Source organism: Mus pahari, chromosome 2 (assembly GCF_900095145.1).
Source record: "Mus pahari chromosome 2, PAHARI_EIJ_v1.1, whole genome shotgun sequence".
NCBI classification, from domain to species: Eukaryota; Metazoa; Chordata; class Mammalia; order Rodentia; family Muridae; genus Mus; species Mus pahari.
In genome coordinates, this window is record NC_034591.1 from 58,968,524 (window position 1) to 58,987,437 (window position 18,914).

Genomic DNA, 18,914 nt, shown 5'->3' on the forward strand with positions numbered 1-18,914 from the left:
AAAAAAAAAAAAAAAAAAAAAAAAAGTCTGTGCAGCCTGAGACTCAAGCGCTCAGCAGCTGAAAATCTCTCCTTCCCTTGGACCCACCTGCAATATTCCGTGTAGTTTAATATTTCTAGGATTTAAGCTACGAGGCTGTGAAAAGGAGAGGCAGACGCGGAAAAGAGGGCTACAGAGCTCGCTTCTGTGTATTTTTTTTTTTGCTCTAAATCATCACAGAGACTCGATGTGCCCAGGCGCTTTTGCCCTGGTTCGCGCCGCGGCCCCTTTAAGGAGCGTGTCGTAGGCAGAGAGGGCGGACCCAGGTACCGGAAGCCGGGAGCAGCGCTGGCCAGGACGCTCAGTGCTCTCTCTGCCTGGCTGTCACTGCGGGCTCCGTGCTGGTCCGGAGCCGTCGGTTCGGCGACCCGCCGCCCCCCACCCCCGGGAGCCTGGACCGAGCGCCCGCTGGAGCGCGCCTCTCAGGTCTTCCCGCGGCCCTCTGAGGCTTCGTCGTCCTCTCTAGGCCGCGGGTCCGCATCTCCATCCCTGGCGCTCGGCGACTCCCGGCTCTCTGAGCTCTGGCGCTGGACAGCTTGTCACCCGTGGTCCCCGGCTCAGGTCTCCGTTATCCCTCCCCTCCCTGGCTGCGCTGGGGGGCGCGGTCCGACTCATCCCCGCTTCGGGCACGGAGCGTCTCCACAATGGCTTCCCTTTAGGTAGAGAGCAAGCAGCCTAGGCCAAGGGTCTAGAGAGGATGGTGACCCCCTGGCGTTTGTCTGTCAGGGTCTACTTGTCACACTTAAGATGCTTTGAGTTCAGAAAGGAACTTGGGCTTTCCAGACCCCTGGGATGCTCTCGCAGCGCCAGACTATGTTGGTTTCTGCTAGGTACTTTGCCCAAATTCATCTCAGCCCATGGCAGTGTTGGGGAGGGGGCGTCTGGCAGCTTGTGCCAGAGAAAGACTCACTGGAGTGACCTGACGGAAAATGGACTAGTGGAGAAGGTGGCCCAAGAAGGGCCTCTGGCCCGCGTCTTACTGTGTCTCCGCCTAGGGCTCCGCGCTGGTGTGCTCTTGGCGAAATTCTTCCCCCTCCTCTTCTTGTACCCTCTCACCTACCTGGCCCCTGGCCTCTCCACCCTCTGGCTCCATCTGCTTTTCAAAGCTACAGAGACCTCAGGCCCAACATATATCAAATTGGGCCAATGGGCCAGCACCCGGCGCGACCTTTTTTCAGAGGCTTTCTGTACCCAGTTCTCCAAGCTGCATGTCCAGGTGACCCCCCACCCTTGGGCAAGGACGGAATACTTACTCCAGCAGGCATTTGGGGTCGACTGGGGCAGCCTTCTCTTTTTCGAGACCCTGGAACCTGTAGGTTCAGGTTGTGTGGCCCAAGTGTACAAAGCATTCGCTAGTATTTCCTTGCTGGAGAAAGACAGAATCTGGAGACTTGGGGCGCTCTCTGCCCCAGGAACCAGGGCCGTCATGATGCAGAGAGAGCCCTTTATGAAAGACTGGAGGCCTTCAGAAAACCTTGCCGACGAAACATTTCTACAAAAGCTGCTTCTTCCTAAAGCTGACCTTGGTAGGTCAGAAGTGGGTGTGTCTCAGGCTCCTGGGCATCCGCCTAAGTCAGACCATCTCATCCCAGTGGCAGTGAAAGTAAGTGCTCTCCGACCCTGCCTGGCGCTTTAATCAAGTACCCACTGAGCTGGCTGCCCCAGACCAGAAACAGACCCTAGTGAGAGGCACGTTGCTTTCTGTTGTTCAAAGACTGAGTATTCATTCTCCAACAATGCTTGGGAATGGTTGTGTTTTGGATTTCATACGGTTCTGGATTGTAGAGTATTTGTAGATCTTCAACGAGATAGCCTGGGATAGGACCCAAGTCTAAACATGAAATGTGGAATTCATTCATGTCACACACACTCCACAACTTAGACATGTAGACTACAGGTCATTTCATGCAGTACTTTTTTTCATGCATACACCTTTGTAAAGCTTTTCCATCACCTGAGGTCAGGTTGGGAAATTTTCACTTGTCAGTCCTTAACCAGGTCAGATATTGAAGCAGTTTGAGTTTGGATTAGGGCTGCTCTAGCTTTATTCTTTTTAGCTCAGCCAATACCTGTTAAATTCAAGCTATTTCTTTCATGTATGTATGTATGTATGTATGTATGTATGTATGTATGTATTTATTGTAGTGAGGATTGAACCTAAGGGGCAGTCAAACTTAGTTCACAAGTGCTAGGCAAACCCTCAGCCACTGAGGTTTATTGTGAGGCCTCATTTTGCCTTTATTTGTAGACAAGGCCTTCTTCCCCCTCCCCCTCCTCCTCTTCCTCTTTTTTTTTTTTTTTTTTTTTTTTGAGGTAGATTTATACTATGTAGCCCCTTGGATGCCCCGGAGCTTACTCTGTAGACCAGGCTGACCTCAAACCTACAGAGATCTGCCTGCCTCTGCCTCCTAAGTGCTGGGATTCAAGGTGTATTCCTCCATAATAGGCTCTGATTTCATTTCTTGACTTCAGGGAGTAGTGGTGTCAATAGTGTGAAGGAGGGGGGAACAAAAAGACTTGGGTTTCCGCTACTTTTGGGGAGGAGGGACCACCACCACCCAGGAGCATCATGGGTACTGGGCTACTTCCCTTTGTTTGATGAGAAGCACTCTGGCTGTTTTGAAGGTGGGACCTGTGCCGGCTAGGTAAGATGTTTCCCTCTGATGCACGGCCTTGTCTGCTGGTTCTTCCTGGCAGGTGCTACACCCAGGCTTGCTCTCTCAGGTGTCCATGGACTTACTGCTGATGAAGATTGGCAGCAAAGCCCTGGGGCTTTTACCCGGAGTCAAATGGCTTAGCTTGCCGGAGATCGTGGAGGAATTCGAGAAGCTCATGGTCCAACAGGTGACTCCTTCTCTCAGCTGTAAATGGCACCTCACACAGTTCTTGCCATAGTTAGCAGTTGCTTATGAACTAGGTGGCTGATGAGGATGTCATGCAGAACATGATCTATTAGTCAGGGTGGGTAATGCTAGCAGATGAAACAAGAAATAGTCTAGTCCACCAGCGTCATGCAGCTAGGGAAGAGGGGAGCTCTGCTTTGAAGTGGTATTAGGACCCATTTTCTTTGCAAGATTGGCACTGCCATTGCAACTGGGAAAGCAGAGCCTGTGCTGCCCGTCACCACAAAGGCCAATGAACAGATACAAAAGTTGAGCCATAATCTTTTTTGCTGTACATTTTATTTTTGTGTGGTATGTGGTGATGGGTAGGCATGGTCAGGCCAAGGCATGTGTATATAAGTCGGAGGACACCTCTGAAGAGTCAGTGCTCCCCTGCCACAGGGTGTACCCTTGAGGCTGGGAGTCCCATGGCTCCAAGTGTTTTTACACAGTGAGCCATTTTACTGGCCTAGAATTGAATCTTTAAATTGTGCTTTATTTAGAGAGCCTGTGGTTTGAAAAGATTGTATATTTAACATTCTTAAAAAAAAAAAAAAAGGCCTGCCTTACCTATTTTTTTCAGTTAGCAGGCTCTGCGGGGTGGGTTGGGAGTAGGGAAACAGTCATTTATCTGGAGCTCAGCCTTGGCCCTCTGGTCAGCCTGTTGGCTGTAGATTTGAGGCTTGTGCCTCTCTGGCCTTGTGTGCCCTTTCCTCATTCTCTGGATATCTGGGCTTGGGAAGTTCTAGAAACACCGAGTCTATCTAGCGTCCAGTTGTCAACCTGGTGCTTCTCCACAGCATCTGAGCAACGGTAGAGAGAGCACAGCATCTCTCAATATGGTGCACCTGTCAAGCTATTAATAACAGGGACCTACCTATAGATTCCTTTTTGCAATACAGAATACAGGTCTGATACAGAATAAAACTGCTCTAATCCATCCCCTCTTACCATCTCCAACGTAGTCAGTTTGGAATGGAGATGACATGGAAGATGTAAGAGATTTTATGGGTAGGCCGGGAGGTGAGAACCATCTCTTCCTTCCAGCCTGCCAAGCAGGTCTCCCAGAGCCCTTGGGGAATACTGTGTCCCTTTGTGCCTGCAGGCACAGTGAGACTAAATGATCATATGAACTCTGCCACCTTCAGTGCATGACCTCCGAGACTAGAAGACTCATCTTTGTTTTCAGAGCTAATTGAGTAGACGAAGACCTCCTCCCTGTTGGAGACCTTTGTGGGGCATTTGTATGAGCAGCCAGACTTGGTAAACTAAGTTGGAGGTATCTGGGCCTTCAAATGAGCATCTGGCTCCCTGTTGGGTGGCTTAGGTATGGGTAGGGTTTCAGAAGCTATGTACTAAGACTTCATGTATAGCCTCTGATTGAAGTCGTTTAGCTTCAAACCTTTGCAGCTTCTAGGCACTTATTTTAATGTTTAGAAAGTATTTGGGTACCTGGTATGGCTCAGGCCTGTTATCTCAGCACTCAGGAGGCAGAGGCAGGCAGATGTCTGTGAATTCAAGTCCAGCCTCATACAAATGAGTTCCAGGTCTTAATTCAAAAAGCAGAAATGAACAGTAAAGTGTCTGGACAATGCGATAGAGGAAATATTTGGGCGGTTGGGGTAAGCAGCACCACAGGGAATTCTTGCCTACAGTTCCGAAGACTAAGCCCGGGCTGAGAGAGTCCTGCTCACTGATGTCCTCACACGAAGGGGCTAGCATCTCAGGCCTTTTATATAATGACACTACAGAGCTCTGCTCAAGACCCAATCACTCTGTGCAGAGTCCTAATTGGTTATACCATATCCTTGGAAGCTAGGATTTGAACATAGGGGTTTGTGGGGGAATGGAAGGTATGTGGAGGGGTGGTATGGTATTCAGACCAGGGTAGAGAGCTCGGTTTCTGTCCTAGAGTGTAGCAAGTTTAATAAAAGAGATTACAGGGGCTGGTGAGATGGCTCAGCGGGTAAGAGCACCCGACTGCTCTTCCAAAGGTGCAGAGTTCAAATCCCAGCAACCACATGGTGGCTCACAACCATCCTTAACAAGATTTGACTCCCTCTTCTGGAATGTCTGAAGACAGCTACAGTGTACTTACATATAATAAATTAAAAAAAAAAAAAAAGAGATTACAGAGAAAGTAGCTTCTAGTCTAGCTATTATCTCTTTATTTTGACTCTTGGCTTCACCTCTCATCTGAGCTTCAGCTCCCATTAAAAGCCTGAAAGACATCAGGGTCCCATCCACTGAAACTCTCATCTCTATATTTTACCTATTTATCTTAAACCAGCCTTTCCTGCTAGCTCTGACCTCCAACAGCCCCAGCACACGGCAGGCTAGGGTGTGTGTCTGAGTTCCGTCTCTGTTCATTTGTATAGTCATGTGATAGTTACTACAAACCCTCAGGTCAGGCCGTTCGGGTGTCCAGCACTCTAAGACTTGAGTGAGGCTGGAGTTTGGGATGGTAGAGCAAGGTGGGTGTCTCCAAGGGCGGAAGATCTAGAGAGGAGCAGGAGCCAAGTCTTCACCCACCAGAATGTCATTCGAAGGTTGATTTCAGGGCTAGAGAGATGACTCAGTGCACTCTTGCAGACAACTAGCCACCCACAAGTACATGGTGGCTCACAACATTCTGGGTCCCCAGTTCCGAGGCCTCCTGATTTCCACGGGCAGCAGGCATACATGTGGTACACATGCATATATGCACACAAAACACTTATACACATAAAATAAATGTTTAAAAATATTTTTTTGTTTTTGTGCTGTCCTAGAACTCACTTTGTAGACCAGGCTGGCCTCAAACTCAGAAATCCGCCTGCCTCTGCCTCCCAAGGGATTAAAGGCGTGAGCCACCACCGTCCTGCTTAAAAATTCTTTAAAGGATGTGGATGCATCATTTACATGGCATGGATATAGTCAAACAGATTAGGAGAAAGAGTTGGGGAGTTTAGTAAGATATAAATGGGGTTGGACATTGAGCTGTAGCAGTTGCTCCAGTAGGTGGAGGGCAAGGCCCTGCCATGTGGAAGTAGCTCTAGCGCATTGATCATAGTGGAGGGAGAGGGGAACAGGGAGAGACTAGCTGGGCACTGGGCCACTAAAGAGGGTGGTGAGGTCAGACCTTGGGAAATGGGGCAGGGCATCCTTTGGCTGGTATGAAGGGGACCCAAATCCTAGCAGAGGATCTGATGTCTGGCTTAGTTCATGTGCACAGTGGACATTAGTGCCTTTGGTGGTGGCTTTGAGCTGGCTGGCGTGTCTTCTCTGAGGTTCTTGGTATTCTGTAGGGGCCAGGGAAGCTGGTACAGAAGGAAACTGGCCTGGTTCTCCTGGCATCTTAGAAGTCCTCCTTGTGTTTATACTAACTCTCATCTCTCCTCACCATCCCTGCAGACAGACCTGCGCTATGAAGCTCAGAATCTAGAACATTTTCAGCACAACTTCCAGGACATGGCATCTGTGAAATTCCCCACCCCGCTGCACCCCCTCATCACTAGGGATATACTGGTGGAAACGTATGAAGTAAGAACCTGCTTCTGCGTGTTTCTCATAACTGGCTGTTCCCACAGAGGCTTCAGGCTGGAGAGAAGATGTAGTTCTTGTGGGTAAAACTGGGAGGAGGTTGGGAGTGGTAGAGGGTTTGTCCTGCATGTGCAAGGCCCTGGGTCCATTATCAGCACTGCAAAAACCCAATCTACTGTACACCCAGAGTCTGGGAGGAGGTGGAGAGGGAGTGGAGTGAGCTGGGCTCGAGAGCTGCAGGTAGCCTCAGACCGAAGCCTCGGATTGAAAACCTACTCTGCTGTCTGATTAGCTGGTGACCTCATGGTGCTGTCCCAGGAGTAAGTGACACATGGAAAACACATTTGACCCAGAGAAAGTGCATTTACCTTAGCTGTCCTCTAGACTATCTTATTAGTAAATGGTAATGTGATGTCCAGGGTCGTGTTTCCTAGCTGTGTAACTCTGGGCCTGTTCTTAGACTCTCTGGGCTGTTCTGTTATGCTCCATCTCATGGGTTGTCTTGACAACTGAGCCAACTGTTGATTTAATAGTGGCCTGGTCTTCTCACTGTCCTCTCCCTTGCCCTGCTTCAGCTCCAGCTCATGGTCTGCTGGATTGTTATTTTCTTGTTTTATTTAGTTTTGAGACAACCTTACATATCCCAGGGTGCCCTCAAATTTTCTATGGAGCCAACAATGACCTTAAACTCCCGTTCTTGCCTCTGCCTCTGCCTCTGCCCTCTGCCCTCTGCCCTCTGCCCTCTGCCCTCTGCCCTCTGCCCTCTGCCCTCTGCCTCTGCCTCTGCCTCCGCCTCCCAGGGGTTGGGGCTGCAGGCTTGCATCACCAGGCCCAGCTCCTGGGTGACTGTCAGCACCTGCTCCTGTCTTTTCACAGGGCCTCACACATCTCTTTCCTCTTAGTAGCAGAGTTGGTGGCTGCCAGCCCTTGGACATTTCTTTTTTTTTTTTCTTTTTTCTTTTTTTGGTTCTTTTGAGACAAGGTTTCTCTGTGTAGCCCTGGCTGTCCTGGAACTCACTCTGTAGACCAGGCTGGCCTCGAACTCAGAAATCCGCCTGCCTCTGCCTCCCAAGTGCTGGGATTAAAGGCATGTGCCACCACACCCAGCCCCTGGACATTTCTTTTGAGAAGTATATGAAGGAAATATAAATAGATTAAAACCAATGTGTGAGTAACAAATCGGAAGACAGCACAGGTATATGACCTGGCCAGGGGAGGAGGTGGGGCAGCCATCTGGATAAAGATCTCTCCCTGCTGTCTTTAAGGAGAGTGTTCCAGTGTCCAGCTACCAGCAGGCAGGAATTCCCACCGATCTGAAGAGGAAGATTGCACAGCTGGGGATCAACATGCTGTTGAAGATGGTGAGCAGGGGGTCTGCCTGGTGCCACAGCTCAGTACATGGTCAGATTGCATAAGGGAAAGTGTCTAGCTCTATCTGGGTCCTGAGGCTCAGTACACAGGTGGAGTGTTTAAGGGAAAGTGCAAAGGTTTCTGCTGGGCACCAGCTGCATGGGCCAGCCAAGCAGAGAGCTGCAGGTTGAGAACATCGGCTGAGTGGAGCCCCTCCCCAGATGCTTCTGTGGCCCACAGCTTGTGCCGAGTCCTTGCTCTGTGAGGTGCATTCTGTGTGCCATTGAAAGAGCGGGAAGCGCACTGTCTAGACCACGGTGCTGCGTGTTAGGCACTGTTTCATTCATCCCTCCAGTGCTATGGAGTGCCTGCTGTGTGCCAAGTGCTGGGTTAAGGGTCAGACAGACCTGACTCCAGTGGTCCCTGGGTAAGCTAGCGGGGAAGGAGCGTGTGGCACGAAGGGCCAGTACCCGAAGATTAGCTGGGAGGGACCTTGCTTGGGCCCATGGTTTCCTTCAGGAAGAAGCTCCATATCAGCTGGGGTGGAGAAGCTGTGTCAACCATGGTGCGACAAATGGTGGGACTTATCTAGAGACAACAGCCTGTGCCAAGGGTGTGATGCAGTGGGAGCTGAGAAGGTATAGTGTGCAGAATGTTCCAGGGAGTCAGGACTTTAATCTGTGGGCAAGGGGCTCATTTGAGTTCTCTTCCCTTAAAAGGATTTCATTATTACAATATTTGCCAAAATGTGTGTGTGTGTGTGTGTGTGTGTGTGTGTGTGTGTATTCAATCTGAGATTAACTTGAGACAGCTTAATTCTGTATAGCTTAGATTGATTGACTTGAAACTTATTATAGAGCCCAGGGTAACCTCAAACTCACATTAATCCTCCTGCCTCAACTGGGACCATAGGCCATCATACCAGGCAAGTACACTATCTTAAGTGTATTTTTAAATTTGCACGCTTTTCAACTTATTAAAATGTTTTAAATTTTAAAAGTTTATCTGGGCCAGGCAGTGGTGGCACACGCCTTTAATCCCAGCACTTGGGAGGCAGGGGCAGGTGGATTTCTGAGTTCAAGGCCAGCCTGGTCTACAAAGTGATTTCCAGGACAGCCAGAACTACACAGAGAAACCCTGTCTTGAAAAACCAAACCAAACCAAACCAAACCAAACCAAACCAAACCAAAACAAAACAAAACAAAATTTATCTGGTACCCAGAAAGCCAGAAAAGGGCATTGGGTAACCTGGAACTGGAGTTGCTGATGGTTGTAGCTCCCAAGCCGGTGCTGGGGATCTAACCCAGGGCCTCTGGAAGAGTAGCCTGTGCTCTTCACCACTGAGCCATCGTTCCAGCTCCAAACTTTTATTTTAAAAAAAAAAAAAAACCAGTTATTTTTGTGTGTTTGTGCATTTGTGAGCCTGCACACGTCACGCGGCATGCATATGGGAGCCATGGACGACTTGTTGGAGCCAGTCCTCTCTGTCTATCATGTAGCTCCCATGGGGATCATGTGACTTGTAGGAGCCAGTCCTCTCTGTCCGTCAGGTAGATCCCATGGGGATCAGGCTTGGTGGCAAGTACCTTTACTTACGGAGCCAGCTTACTGGCCCCTTAATGAATTTTAAAATGTCATTCTTGAATCCAGATGCACATGGTGGAGGAGTATGAGGCAGAGGGATAAGTTTAGTCATGACAATGGTGACCTCAGGGTGGAGCTGGGTTGGAGGAGTGATGTGAGGCAGGAGGTGAGTTGGAGTACTTTTGTGGGGGAGTCCAAAGGCCAATGTTGAATGAGACAGGGTCTCATGTGGCCAAGCCTGGGTTTGAACTTGCTCTGTAGCAGAGAGTGACTTTGGAACTCCTAATTCTAGTTTGTCTACCTCTCCAATGCTAGGATTACAGGCCGGTGGCCTGGGTGCACTGCCATGCTGGGATTATATGGCCTGAGCGCACTGACACACTGGGCTGATGTTGACTGTAATATATTTGGGCCTCCTCATCTTAGAAGCCCTCAGTGAGCTTTGCTCATTCCTGTATGTCAGGATGAGGAGTGATGAGCACCTAGCCTCATCACAAGGATTTCTGACTTCCATAAGGCTGCAGCAGGGTGTCAGAGCTAGGTCTGGGGTGTGTCTTGGACCAGGTGTGTAAAAGAAGGCTATGGATGTCCCCAAACACTCAGGGCACATAGGATAGCACTTGGCACCCAACTATGAACTGAGAAGCCTGCTGGTAAAGGACAGGGGAAGTGAGTGGAGAGGCATTCAGAGCTTTCTTGCCTGGTGAGTCAAGAGTTGAGGTTGTCTATCAATGGGATGGGATGCAGAGGAGAAGGGAGGTTTGAAATTGCTGCTTCCGGGGTTTGGGAGGGCTGCCTGGTGTTGTCTGTCCCATTATCACGTCAGGCATTGGAGGCGCATTTAAGCTGCCTGGTCTACCCAGGCGGTCTACCCGTGGATCTAGTATTATCTGAATCCAGATGTTAGTTCTGTTACCTGCTACCTGGTCCAGGGAAGGACAGCTGGGGAAGGACTCTGAATCTCTGTCCTTCTAATTCTAGCACGTGAGAGGTAGAAACAGGAGGATCTATCAGAAGTTGAGGACCAAGCTGGGTGTCACGAGACACTGTCTCATAAAACTAAAGCCCTAACCAATTGGAATCAAAATTTCCTGCCCAAATTCTTGTTTGAGAGCATCAATCAGCAAGGGCTTTGTGAAGTGCCCACCTCTTTGCCTTGTCAGGCAGCCCACTGTCCCCTAAAACGTTTTCTGCAGGTGTCCTAGTGATGCTAGGCTGGGAGGGTTGACACAGACCTGAATGGTACAGTCTCTTCCAGATATTTGTGGATAACTTCGTGCATGGAGACCTACACCCTGGAAACATCCTGGTCCAGGGTGCTGATGGAGTGTCCCCAAGCCTGGAGATGCAACAGCAGCAGGTGAATGTCTGTGACACACTGGTGGCTACCATAGCACCTGCCCTGTGCCCACTGCGCCTGGTGTTATTGGATGCTGGCATTGTGGCAAAATTGCAGGCTTCTGACCTGAGGAATTTCCGGGCAGTTTTCCAGGCTGTAGTGATGGGGCAGGTAAGACCCACTGGGGTTGGGCTTTTAGGCTCTTGGGAACTGAATGTATTACTCCTCATCCTGTGTCAGTGGTGAAAGCCCACCATTGCCAGAATGCTATGGTTAGATTCAAGTGGAACAGGTGTGGGCATCATAGCAATGTGTCCTCAGGCTTGGCAGCGTAAGGTCGGAACCCTTAGTTAGGAAGGCATTATCTTGTGTATTTTGCATCTGTAGCTTTTCTCACTCTGTCAGCAAATTTGTCGGCACGTCCATTACAGGAGGCTACCTTTAAAGAAAATGATTTATTACTTTATATGTGAAGTATGAGTACTGTGCACATGAGACACGGTGTGCGTGTGATGGGCAGAGGAAGGCTGTTGGGAGTCAGTTCTGTCCTGTAGCCCCACACGTCAGAGACTGACCTCAGGTCATCAGGCTTAGGTGGCAGGCACCTCCATCCACTGAGCCATCTCACTGGCCACTCTAGCTTTTTGATCAAACAGTGGCTGTCTTTCATCGTGATCTTTGTTGCAAAGTAAAGGGTGGGAAGGATCCACATGATAGAGAACATGTCCTTCATGTGGGGCAAGATGGTTGGTTTCTGTGGTGTGGGGTGGGAGTAGTTCCCCCGAACACCTGGGGAGGCTTTGGAGGTTGGAAGTTATTAGAGAACACAAAGTTTGACAGAGTTTCTGTGGAGCTCAGATGGTGTGTCATAACGAGGAGGATGGGAAAACACTTCTGATGGCATGGTACAAAACTCTGGAAAAAAGAGGACTTTTTTTTTAAAAAAAGATTTATTTATTTATTTATTTATTTATTTATTTATTTATTATATGTAATCTGTCTTCAGACACACCAGAAGAGGGCATCCAATTTCATTATAGATGGTTGTGAGCTGCCATGTGATTGCTGGGATTTGATCTCAGGACCTCTGGAAGAGCAGTCAGTGCTCTTTTTTTTTTTTTTTTAAAGATTTATTTATTTATTATATGTAAGTACACTGTAACTGTCTTCAGACACTCTAGAAGCGGGAGTCAGATCTTGTTACGGATGGTTATGAGCCACCATGTGGTTGCTGGGATTTGAACTCTGGACCTTCGGAAGAGCAGTCGGGTGCTCTTACCCACTGAGCCATCTCACCAGCCCCAGTCAGTGCTCTTAAACACTGAACCATCTCTCCAGCCCAGGATCTTACTTTTAACTCACAGAGAGCCACCTGCCTCTGCCTTAGAGCACTGGAATTAAAGATGTGCTCCACTACTCACAGGTAGAGAGCTGTTTTCTTTTAAAAAGAAGCAGTATTTAGGGGCATTCCTGATTGGCTTTTTGAGGGAACCAACCAAAGCTGTAGCCTGAAGCCAGTTTGAACATGCCTCCTGCTTAAGCAGTGGGCTGCAGTACGTGTGGGGTCACCAGGGAAGGGCTGTGGAGGCTGTGTCCACAGGGACTGTAGGTACTTTGGTTGTAGGGGATCAGGGATCTGAGAAAGGTCTGCATCACAGGGACCAGGAAAGCTCAGCCCCTCCACCCTAGCTTCTGGGCCTGGTGGCTCCAACTGGACCAGTGGTCATCATGGTCATGGAAGTACCCCATGTGGTCCAAGAGGGAGATAGCTGCATCACTGTCTTAGCAGAGTCCTTAAAAATCTTAAAAGGGTCTAGAGGATAGTAGCAGCTGAAAGGGATTTGGGGGACAAGAACTGGGCTGTAGAAAAAACGAGGCAGATGCAACTGAGAGATAAGAGCATGCAGTATGTGCGCTCTGCTTTACAAAACCACTTTCCTTTGCACCATCCAGGGCCACAGAGTGGCTGAGCTCATGCTGCATCATGCCCAGGCCAATGAGTGCAAGGATGTGGAAAGGTTCAAGGCTGAGATGGCTACACTGGTGACCCAGGCCAGGAAGAACATCGTCACACTGGAAAAGGTAGAGAGATTATGTGATTGGTCAGAGTCACTCTTAAGCAGGAGTGAGGGAGGCGTGGGGGATACTCTTCGTGGGGATCTTGCAAGGAAGTATGTTTTTGTTTGTTTGTTTTGTTTTCCAGTGGCAGGGTTTCTCTGAGTAGCCCTGGCTGTCCTAGAACTCAATCTGTTGGACAGGCTGGCCTCAAACTCAAGAGATCCATCCACCTACCTCTGCCTCCCAAGTGCTGGGATTAAAGGCTTGACCACCATTGCCCAGCCGGAGGTAGGGTTTTTAGTGTAGCTAAAAACCAACCAACCAACAAACAGAACCCCAAACTTTTCTTGTTCCATATCTTCCAAGAAGCTTAAGGGGCCCACTGAAGTCACGGGCTTCTTGCTTGGAGCCCTTGCTTTACTTAGGGAACAGCTGTTGTGGAGACACCTGAACATGCAGGGCAGCAGCATCCCAAAGATGTGCCTAAGCCTGTGTCCCTAGTGTGGTCTCCCCCAGAGTCTGTGGTGTACTCACCTTCAGCTAACTCACCTGTCTTTGCCGAGTTATGGCCTACATTAGTGGGACTGGCTATGCACAGAGTAGACACGACTGATGATGATCTGGCTTATTCAGCTGGTTACAAATCACATGCGCATCCACGTGCACACTCACGCAAGCCTCTGTCTCTGCTACCTCAATACACCCTAGTTTGTTTCCTTAGGGAAGTTCTGAGTGCGGCCAGGGATGGGGAGAAACATGGGGTAGACATGGCTCTGAGGTTCCCTCTGCAGGTATCTGTGACTTGAAACTTGAGGTGGGATGGGCCGCTGTTGGTAAATTCCTTTGTGATGTTTGTTGGGTAGTGTGTGTGCACACTTGTGAGTGTAGCAGTGTGGCGTGCTAAGTGTCAAAGGACAGGACTCTGGAAGGGGAAGAAATACTTCTGGATTCTACTGGGATCTTTTGTTTTGCAGCTTCATGTTTCCAGCCTCCTAGCCAGTGTCTTTAAGCTACTGATGACCCATAAGGTGAGGAGCGGTTAGAGAGAAGTCTTGGAAAAGGGTAGAGTAGGGTCCAGGCAGTGAATGGGTAAACCCCCTTTTCCTCAGTTTTTTTTTTTTTTTTTTTTTTTGCATAGTGACTGTATTTCTTTATCTTCTGATGTAGGTCCAGTGATCCTTTCAGAACAAAGTCTGAGGATATCTCAATCTATGTAGTCAAAGTACAATAATCTTTAGATGTAGACAATATATTTAAAGACATAGAAAGGGTCCAACCAGATATTTTAATTCTTTCCCTTCTTAGGTGAGGGATGTAACCCTTGTCCTGGATGCCACTAGTAGCCCTAGTATACCCTCCTGACTGCTGGGAGGGAGGTGGGGGATGGGAGAATCCCATGGACAGCACAAGCGAGGCTCAGTGATGTGGTTGTTCAGGGTAATCAGCTGCATCCTGAGGTCAGAGAAGAACTGCTGTTTCTCTGTTCCAGGTAAAGCTGGAGAGCAACTTCGCCTCCATTGTGGTTGCCATCATGGTGCTGGAGGGGCTTGGCCGCTCACTGGACCCCACGCTGGACATCCTAGAGGCAGCAAAGCCCTTCCTCTTCAAAGGGCCAGCGTCCTTCCTGTGACGGTGGCAGTGCGCACACAGTGAAGGCAGATCCCCAGGGTCTGTCCTTTGGCAGCTGAGACACCTAAAATTGGGATGTGTGGCAGAATCACCACCACTTTCCCAGTGAACTAGCTTCAGGGTCTGTTTAAAAAACTTTGGGTTATTTTAGGGTATAAAGGGAGGGAAGCTGAAACTGGTGCCAGGGACACTATTTCAGGAAAAATAGTCTGTAGAAGAAGACAAAATACACTTACTTATTTTGTTTTTCTGTTTTCTTCTTAAAAAAGGTGTGTGTGTCGTGTCTTGTCTGCCTGCCTGCCTGCCTGCCTGCCTGCCTGCCTGTCTGTCTGTCTGTCTGTATCTATGTGTATGTAGATACCTACTGAAGGCCAGGTGAGACCATTGACCCCTTTGGAGTTATAGGCAGTTGTAAATGCTGGGAACTGAATTTAGGTCCTCTGAAGAGCAGCAAAGTGCTACTAACCACTGAGATATCTCTTCAACCAGTCCTTGGTCCCTCCCTCTCTCCCTCCCTCCCTTCCTTTTTTAAATTGCATGTACTTGTATAGGAGGAGTGGCTGTGGCAATCAGAACCATAGGGATCTCTAGGGATTGGCACCAGGACTTCAAGCCTGGCACCGAATGCCTTCAGTTCAGCCATCTTGCTGCCTGTTTTCCTTTTTCCTTAACTCTCTACATTCTTTGGTCAGGTCCTTTTTGCTGGTGGTTCCTACCCTTAGACTTAGGTTAGAAAATGCCATAAAATCCTGTAGACCACAATTTCCAAAATTTTTTTTGAAAATTATGTATGCAGTTAGGCAGTGGTGGCACACACCTTTAATCTCAGTGCTTGAGAGGCAAAGGCAGGCAGATTTCTGAGTTCGAGGCCAGCCTGGTCTACAGAGTGAGTTCCAGGACAGCCTGGACCACACAGAGAAACCCTGTCTTGAAAAACCAAAAGAAAAAATAGTCTAGATTTGACAAAAAGTTGAAAGCCCTAAGTTTTATATGGGCACTGTCAATATGAGGGAAAATTTGAAGGCACAATTGGCAATTTAATGGGGTTTAAATTATCTTGACAATTTTTAATATTTGCTAATTTCTCCCCGAATGTATTGTTCAGTGTTAACATAATGAGGCTGGTGGTAGAGCTCCACAGTGGTGGCTTAGTCCACCAGGTTTGCGGCTCCAGGCTCAGTCCTCAGCACCACCTACCCCATCAGTCACTGCTGTAGAGCCAACAACTTCCTCTCTTTGTTGGTGGGGAGGGGATGTAGCAAGCCTTTAGGAAATAAAGTAAACATCATTTCTCTTTTCTCATACATCCCCTTTTGTGACTTATTAAGAAAGATGAGTGAGGGCTGGAGAGACAGTCCAGTGGCTGAATGAAGTCCTGAGTTCAATTCCCGGCACCCACATGGTGGCTCACAACCATCGATAGTAGGATCTGATGTCCTCTTCTGTCATGTATGCATACATGCAGACAGCACTGGTATTCATGAGTGAATAAACTTCAGCCTACCTGTAATACTTTAATACCAGAAAAGGAGAGAGTAATAAAGGAATAGGAATTTTCCTGAGAACAAGCTCTGAGCCTTCCAATATCTGAAGTGATGAAGGGCTTTGGTGTTCAGAGGAGAAAGATTATACTTGTCCTAAATCACAAGGTTAATTGCCACAGCTGGGGTTTGGACTTGATACCTCCCAGTTCCTAAGCTCTTTTTACTGTGTGTGCATGTGTACGTGTGTGCGTGTGATGTGTGGGTGTGTGTGTGTGTGTGCATGTGTACGTGTGTGTGTGTGTGTGTGTGTGATGTGTATGTGTGGGTGTATGCGTGTGTGCGTGTGATGTGTATGTGTGGGTGTGTGTGTATGTGTGGGTGTGTGCATGTGTGTGTGTGATGTATATGTGTGGGTGTGTGCGTGTGATGTGTATGTGTGGGTGTTGAGGTCAGAGGGTTGGTTCTCTCCTTCCACCATGGATTCTGAGGAGGAACCAACGCTGTAAAAATAACTTTTATTCTTTTGTTGTAATTATTGTCTGGGAAGTTTACAGTCTCTGCTGACCTAAGCCTAGTCCTGGAAGCTTCTAGTCTCTGTACAATCTAATCTGGACCTAGAATGTTTTCAGCCTCTGAGACTTTTTTTGTTGAATCAGCTCACCCTTTCTCCCCTTTTCTGAACTCTGGCTGGCTGGTTCAACTCACCTGTTCTGGCTCAAACTCCTCTCCCAGCTGATTTATTCAACCTGGCTTTTCTCTCGGCCTCTGAATTGCACTGCTTTGCCTCAAACTAACTCTAGCAATCGTTTCTAATCTTCTGGCTCCTTCTCATCCTCCTGCTCGTTCTGTCTTCACCTGCGTCTAGCTTGTCCTCTCTTCGTCTCTGTAAAAGTCTCCCGGTAAAACTGCCTCTCCCCTGCGCTGCTCTACTCTCTCAACTCTACTGCAATTGCCTCTCCCCTGCACTGCTCTACTCTCTCAACTCTACTGCAATTGCCTCTCCCCTGCGCTGCTCTACTCTCTCAACTCTACTGCAATTGCCTCTCCCCCTGCGCTGCTCTACTCTCTCAACTCTACTGCATTTCTCGACTGCACTCTCTTCCTCCTGTACTGTCTCTCCCTTAAGTAGCTCCCTTTCCTCTCTTTTGTGAGAGTTGGTCATATTCTGTCATTTCTTTCCGTGATTCATCACTTTGTCTACCACTCAATTAGACATCACTTTCAAACATGGGTGCTTCCTTCTACAAGCTAACTTCACCTCCATTGTTTGGGATTAAAAGCGAGTACTTAGGGTGTGTCTGTATTCCAGCCAGAAGGATTAAATGTGTGTCCTAAGTGCTGATCCACATCACAACTAGAAATAGGTTCAAATATCCTGTAACAACCCAGGTTATTAGGTTTACACACTGAGCATCTCATGGGCCCTTTATGGCCTCTTAGAAATGTAAACTGTGTTTGTTCTGTGGTCTTGCCTGGAGCTAGACAGCTGTGTAGTTTGAGACGTGAGCTTTTTTTTTTTTAAAGATTTATTTATTTATTATATGTAAGCACACTGTAGCTGTCCTCAGACACTCCAGAAGAGAGTGTCAGATCTTGTTACGGATGGTTATGAGCCACCATGTGGTTGCTGGGATTTGAACTCTGGACCTTCGGAAGAGCAGTTGGGTGCTCTTTCCCACTGAGCCCCGAGACGTGAGCTTTCAATTCATGAACTGTCTCTCTTAGTGATTTGTACGAGTTGTTAAAAAAGAGTGGTGGACAGTAACCCAGAGAAAACCATGCCATTGAATATAAACTGGAAAGTCAACTTCCACCCATAGGTTTCTACAGGTTCAGGGTTCAACCCAAGGCTTGTATTTAGCAGTCACAGTTTGCCAGTCAAAAGTCAGTATTTGGGAGCCAAAAGTTGGTGGGATGGAGTCAGGTTTAGAAAGTGGAGGGGCTATGGGGCTATTGTCTTTAAAACTGCAGCTTTGGGGAGGTAACGAAAAAACAATTCCTATTTAGTAAAGCCAGTGAAGTAGCTTAGCAGGTTCCAAGAGTAAAGGTGTGTGCAGTCACACCTGCTGGCCTGAGTTCATGGGACCTGCATGACAAAGGAGAACCAATTCCTGCAGATTTCCTTTGACCTCGTGGATGCAGTGGCACTTGAGGATTCACAGACATAGCAACACACACACACACACACACACACACACACACACACACACACAGAGAGAGAGAGAGAGAGAGAGAGAGAGAGAGAGAGAGAGAGAGAGAGAGAGAAAGAAACAAAATAATGGAAGTCTGGATCTCAGATGGCAGAAGAAGAGAATAATCTCTTGATTGTGCTCCGACCCCCACATATCAGCCATGGTACATGTGAGCTCACACATAACAGCACTCAAGGTCTCCCTTGGGTTTGACTCCTAGGACAGGTTTCCTGTTACATACAAGGGCAAAGAGGCCCACATATTGGCACAGAAGGCAAGTTATCGGTCATATTTGATGCTTCCAAGTCACTAAATTCAAGTTTGGCCTTGATGAGTAATTGACTCTCGAATATGAAACAGCATTGCAATTTTCCAATATGTGATGTTGGTACACTACTGTTATAACCTAAAACTGCATGTTCTGCAAACCAACCAACCCAAACCATAATGTACCAGGGAAGACCTTGTTGGAATCAATATTCTTGGCATATCACACACACACACACAGACACACACACACACTAGAACATAGTCAAGTAATCCTGCAAAGCAATGTATTATTGTTGTTAATAAATTTTTCTTTTGGTAAAACATATGTGCCATAACCCACACTGGCCTTGCAAGCACACTAGAGTGGGAAGTTCAGTAGTTATTCTAATACAGGTGATGACTGTGTCTCATCCTATTGGTAGAGCACGACCTCATGCTCTGCCATGGTTGGATAGTTCCTAATAGATGCAAAGGAAGGGGTTCGTAGCTCTTGTCATCAGAATGAAAGGTCTTTGTGTAAACAGGTTTTCCAGATGATTAAAATACTTGAATAACAATTTTACAA

General features: G+C 48.0%; 1 protein-coding gene across 1 annotated transcript; it reads left to right on the plus strand.

Annotated features, from left to right (window-relative positions):
• Window positions 1-307: 307 nt before the first annotated feature.
• Window positions 308-14,649, plus strand: Adck2 (aarF domain containing kinase 2). Its single transcript, XM_021190801.1, has 8 exons — window positions 308-1,642; window positions 2,737-2,883; window positions 6,315-6,443; window positions 7,709-7,804; window positions 10,636-10,887; window positions 12,670-12,798; window positions 13,749-13,802; window positions 14,264-14,649. The coding sequence occupies exons 1-8, from the start codon at window positions 737-739 to the stop codon at window positions 14,402-14,404; spliced, it is 1,854 nt and encodes a 617-aa protein (XP_021046460.1). The 5' UTR covers window positions 308-736; the 3' UTR covers window positions 14,405-14,649.
• Window positions 14,650-18,914: the final 4,265 nt, after the last annotated feature.

Excerpts from the sequence above, each read along its gene's own strand:
- Adck2 (XM_021190801.1), top strand. The coding sequence starts at position 737 with ATGGTGACCCCCTGGCGTTTGTCTGTCAGGGTCTACTTGTCACACTTA. Across the intron at positions 6,444-7,708 it reads TACTGGTGGAAACGTATGAA|GAGAGTGTTCCAGTGTCCAG; the intron begins GTAAGAACCTGC and ends GCTGTCTTTAAG. Across the intron at positions 12,799-13,748 it reads ACATCGTCACACTGGAAAAG|CTTCATGTTTCCAGCCTCCT; the intron begins GTAGAGAGATTA and ends TTTGTTTTGCAG.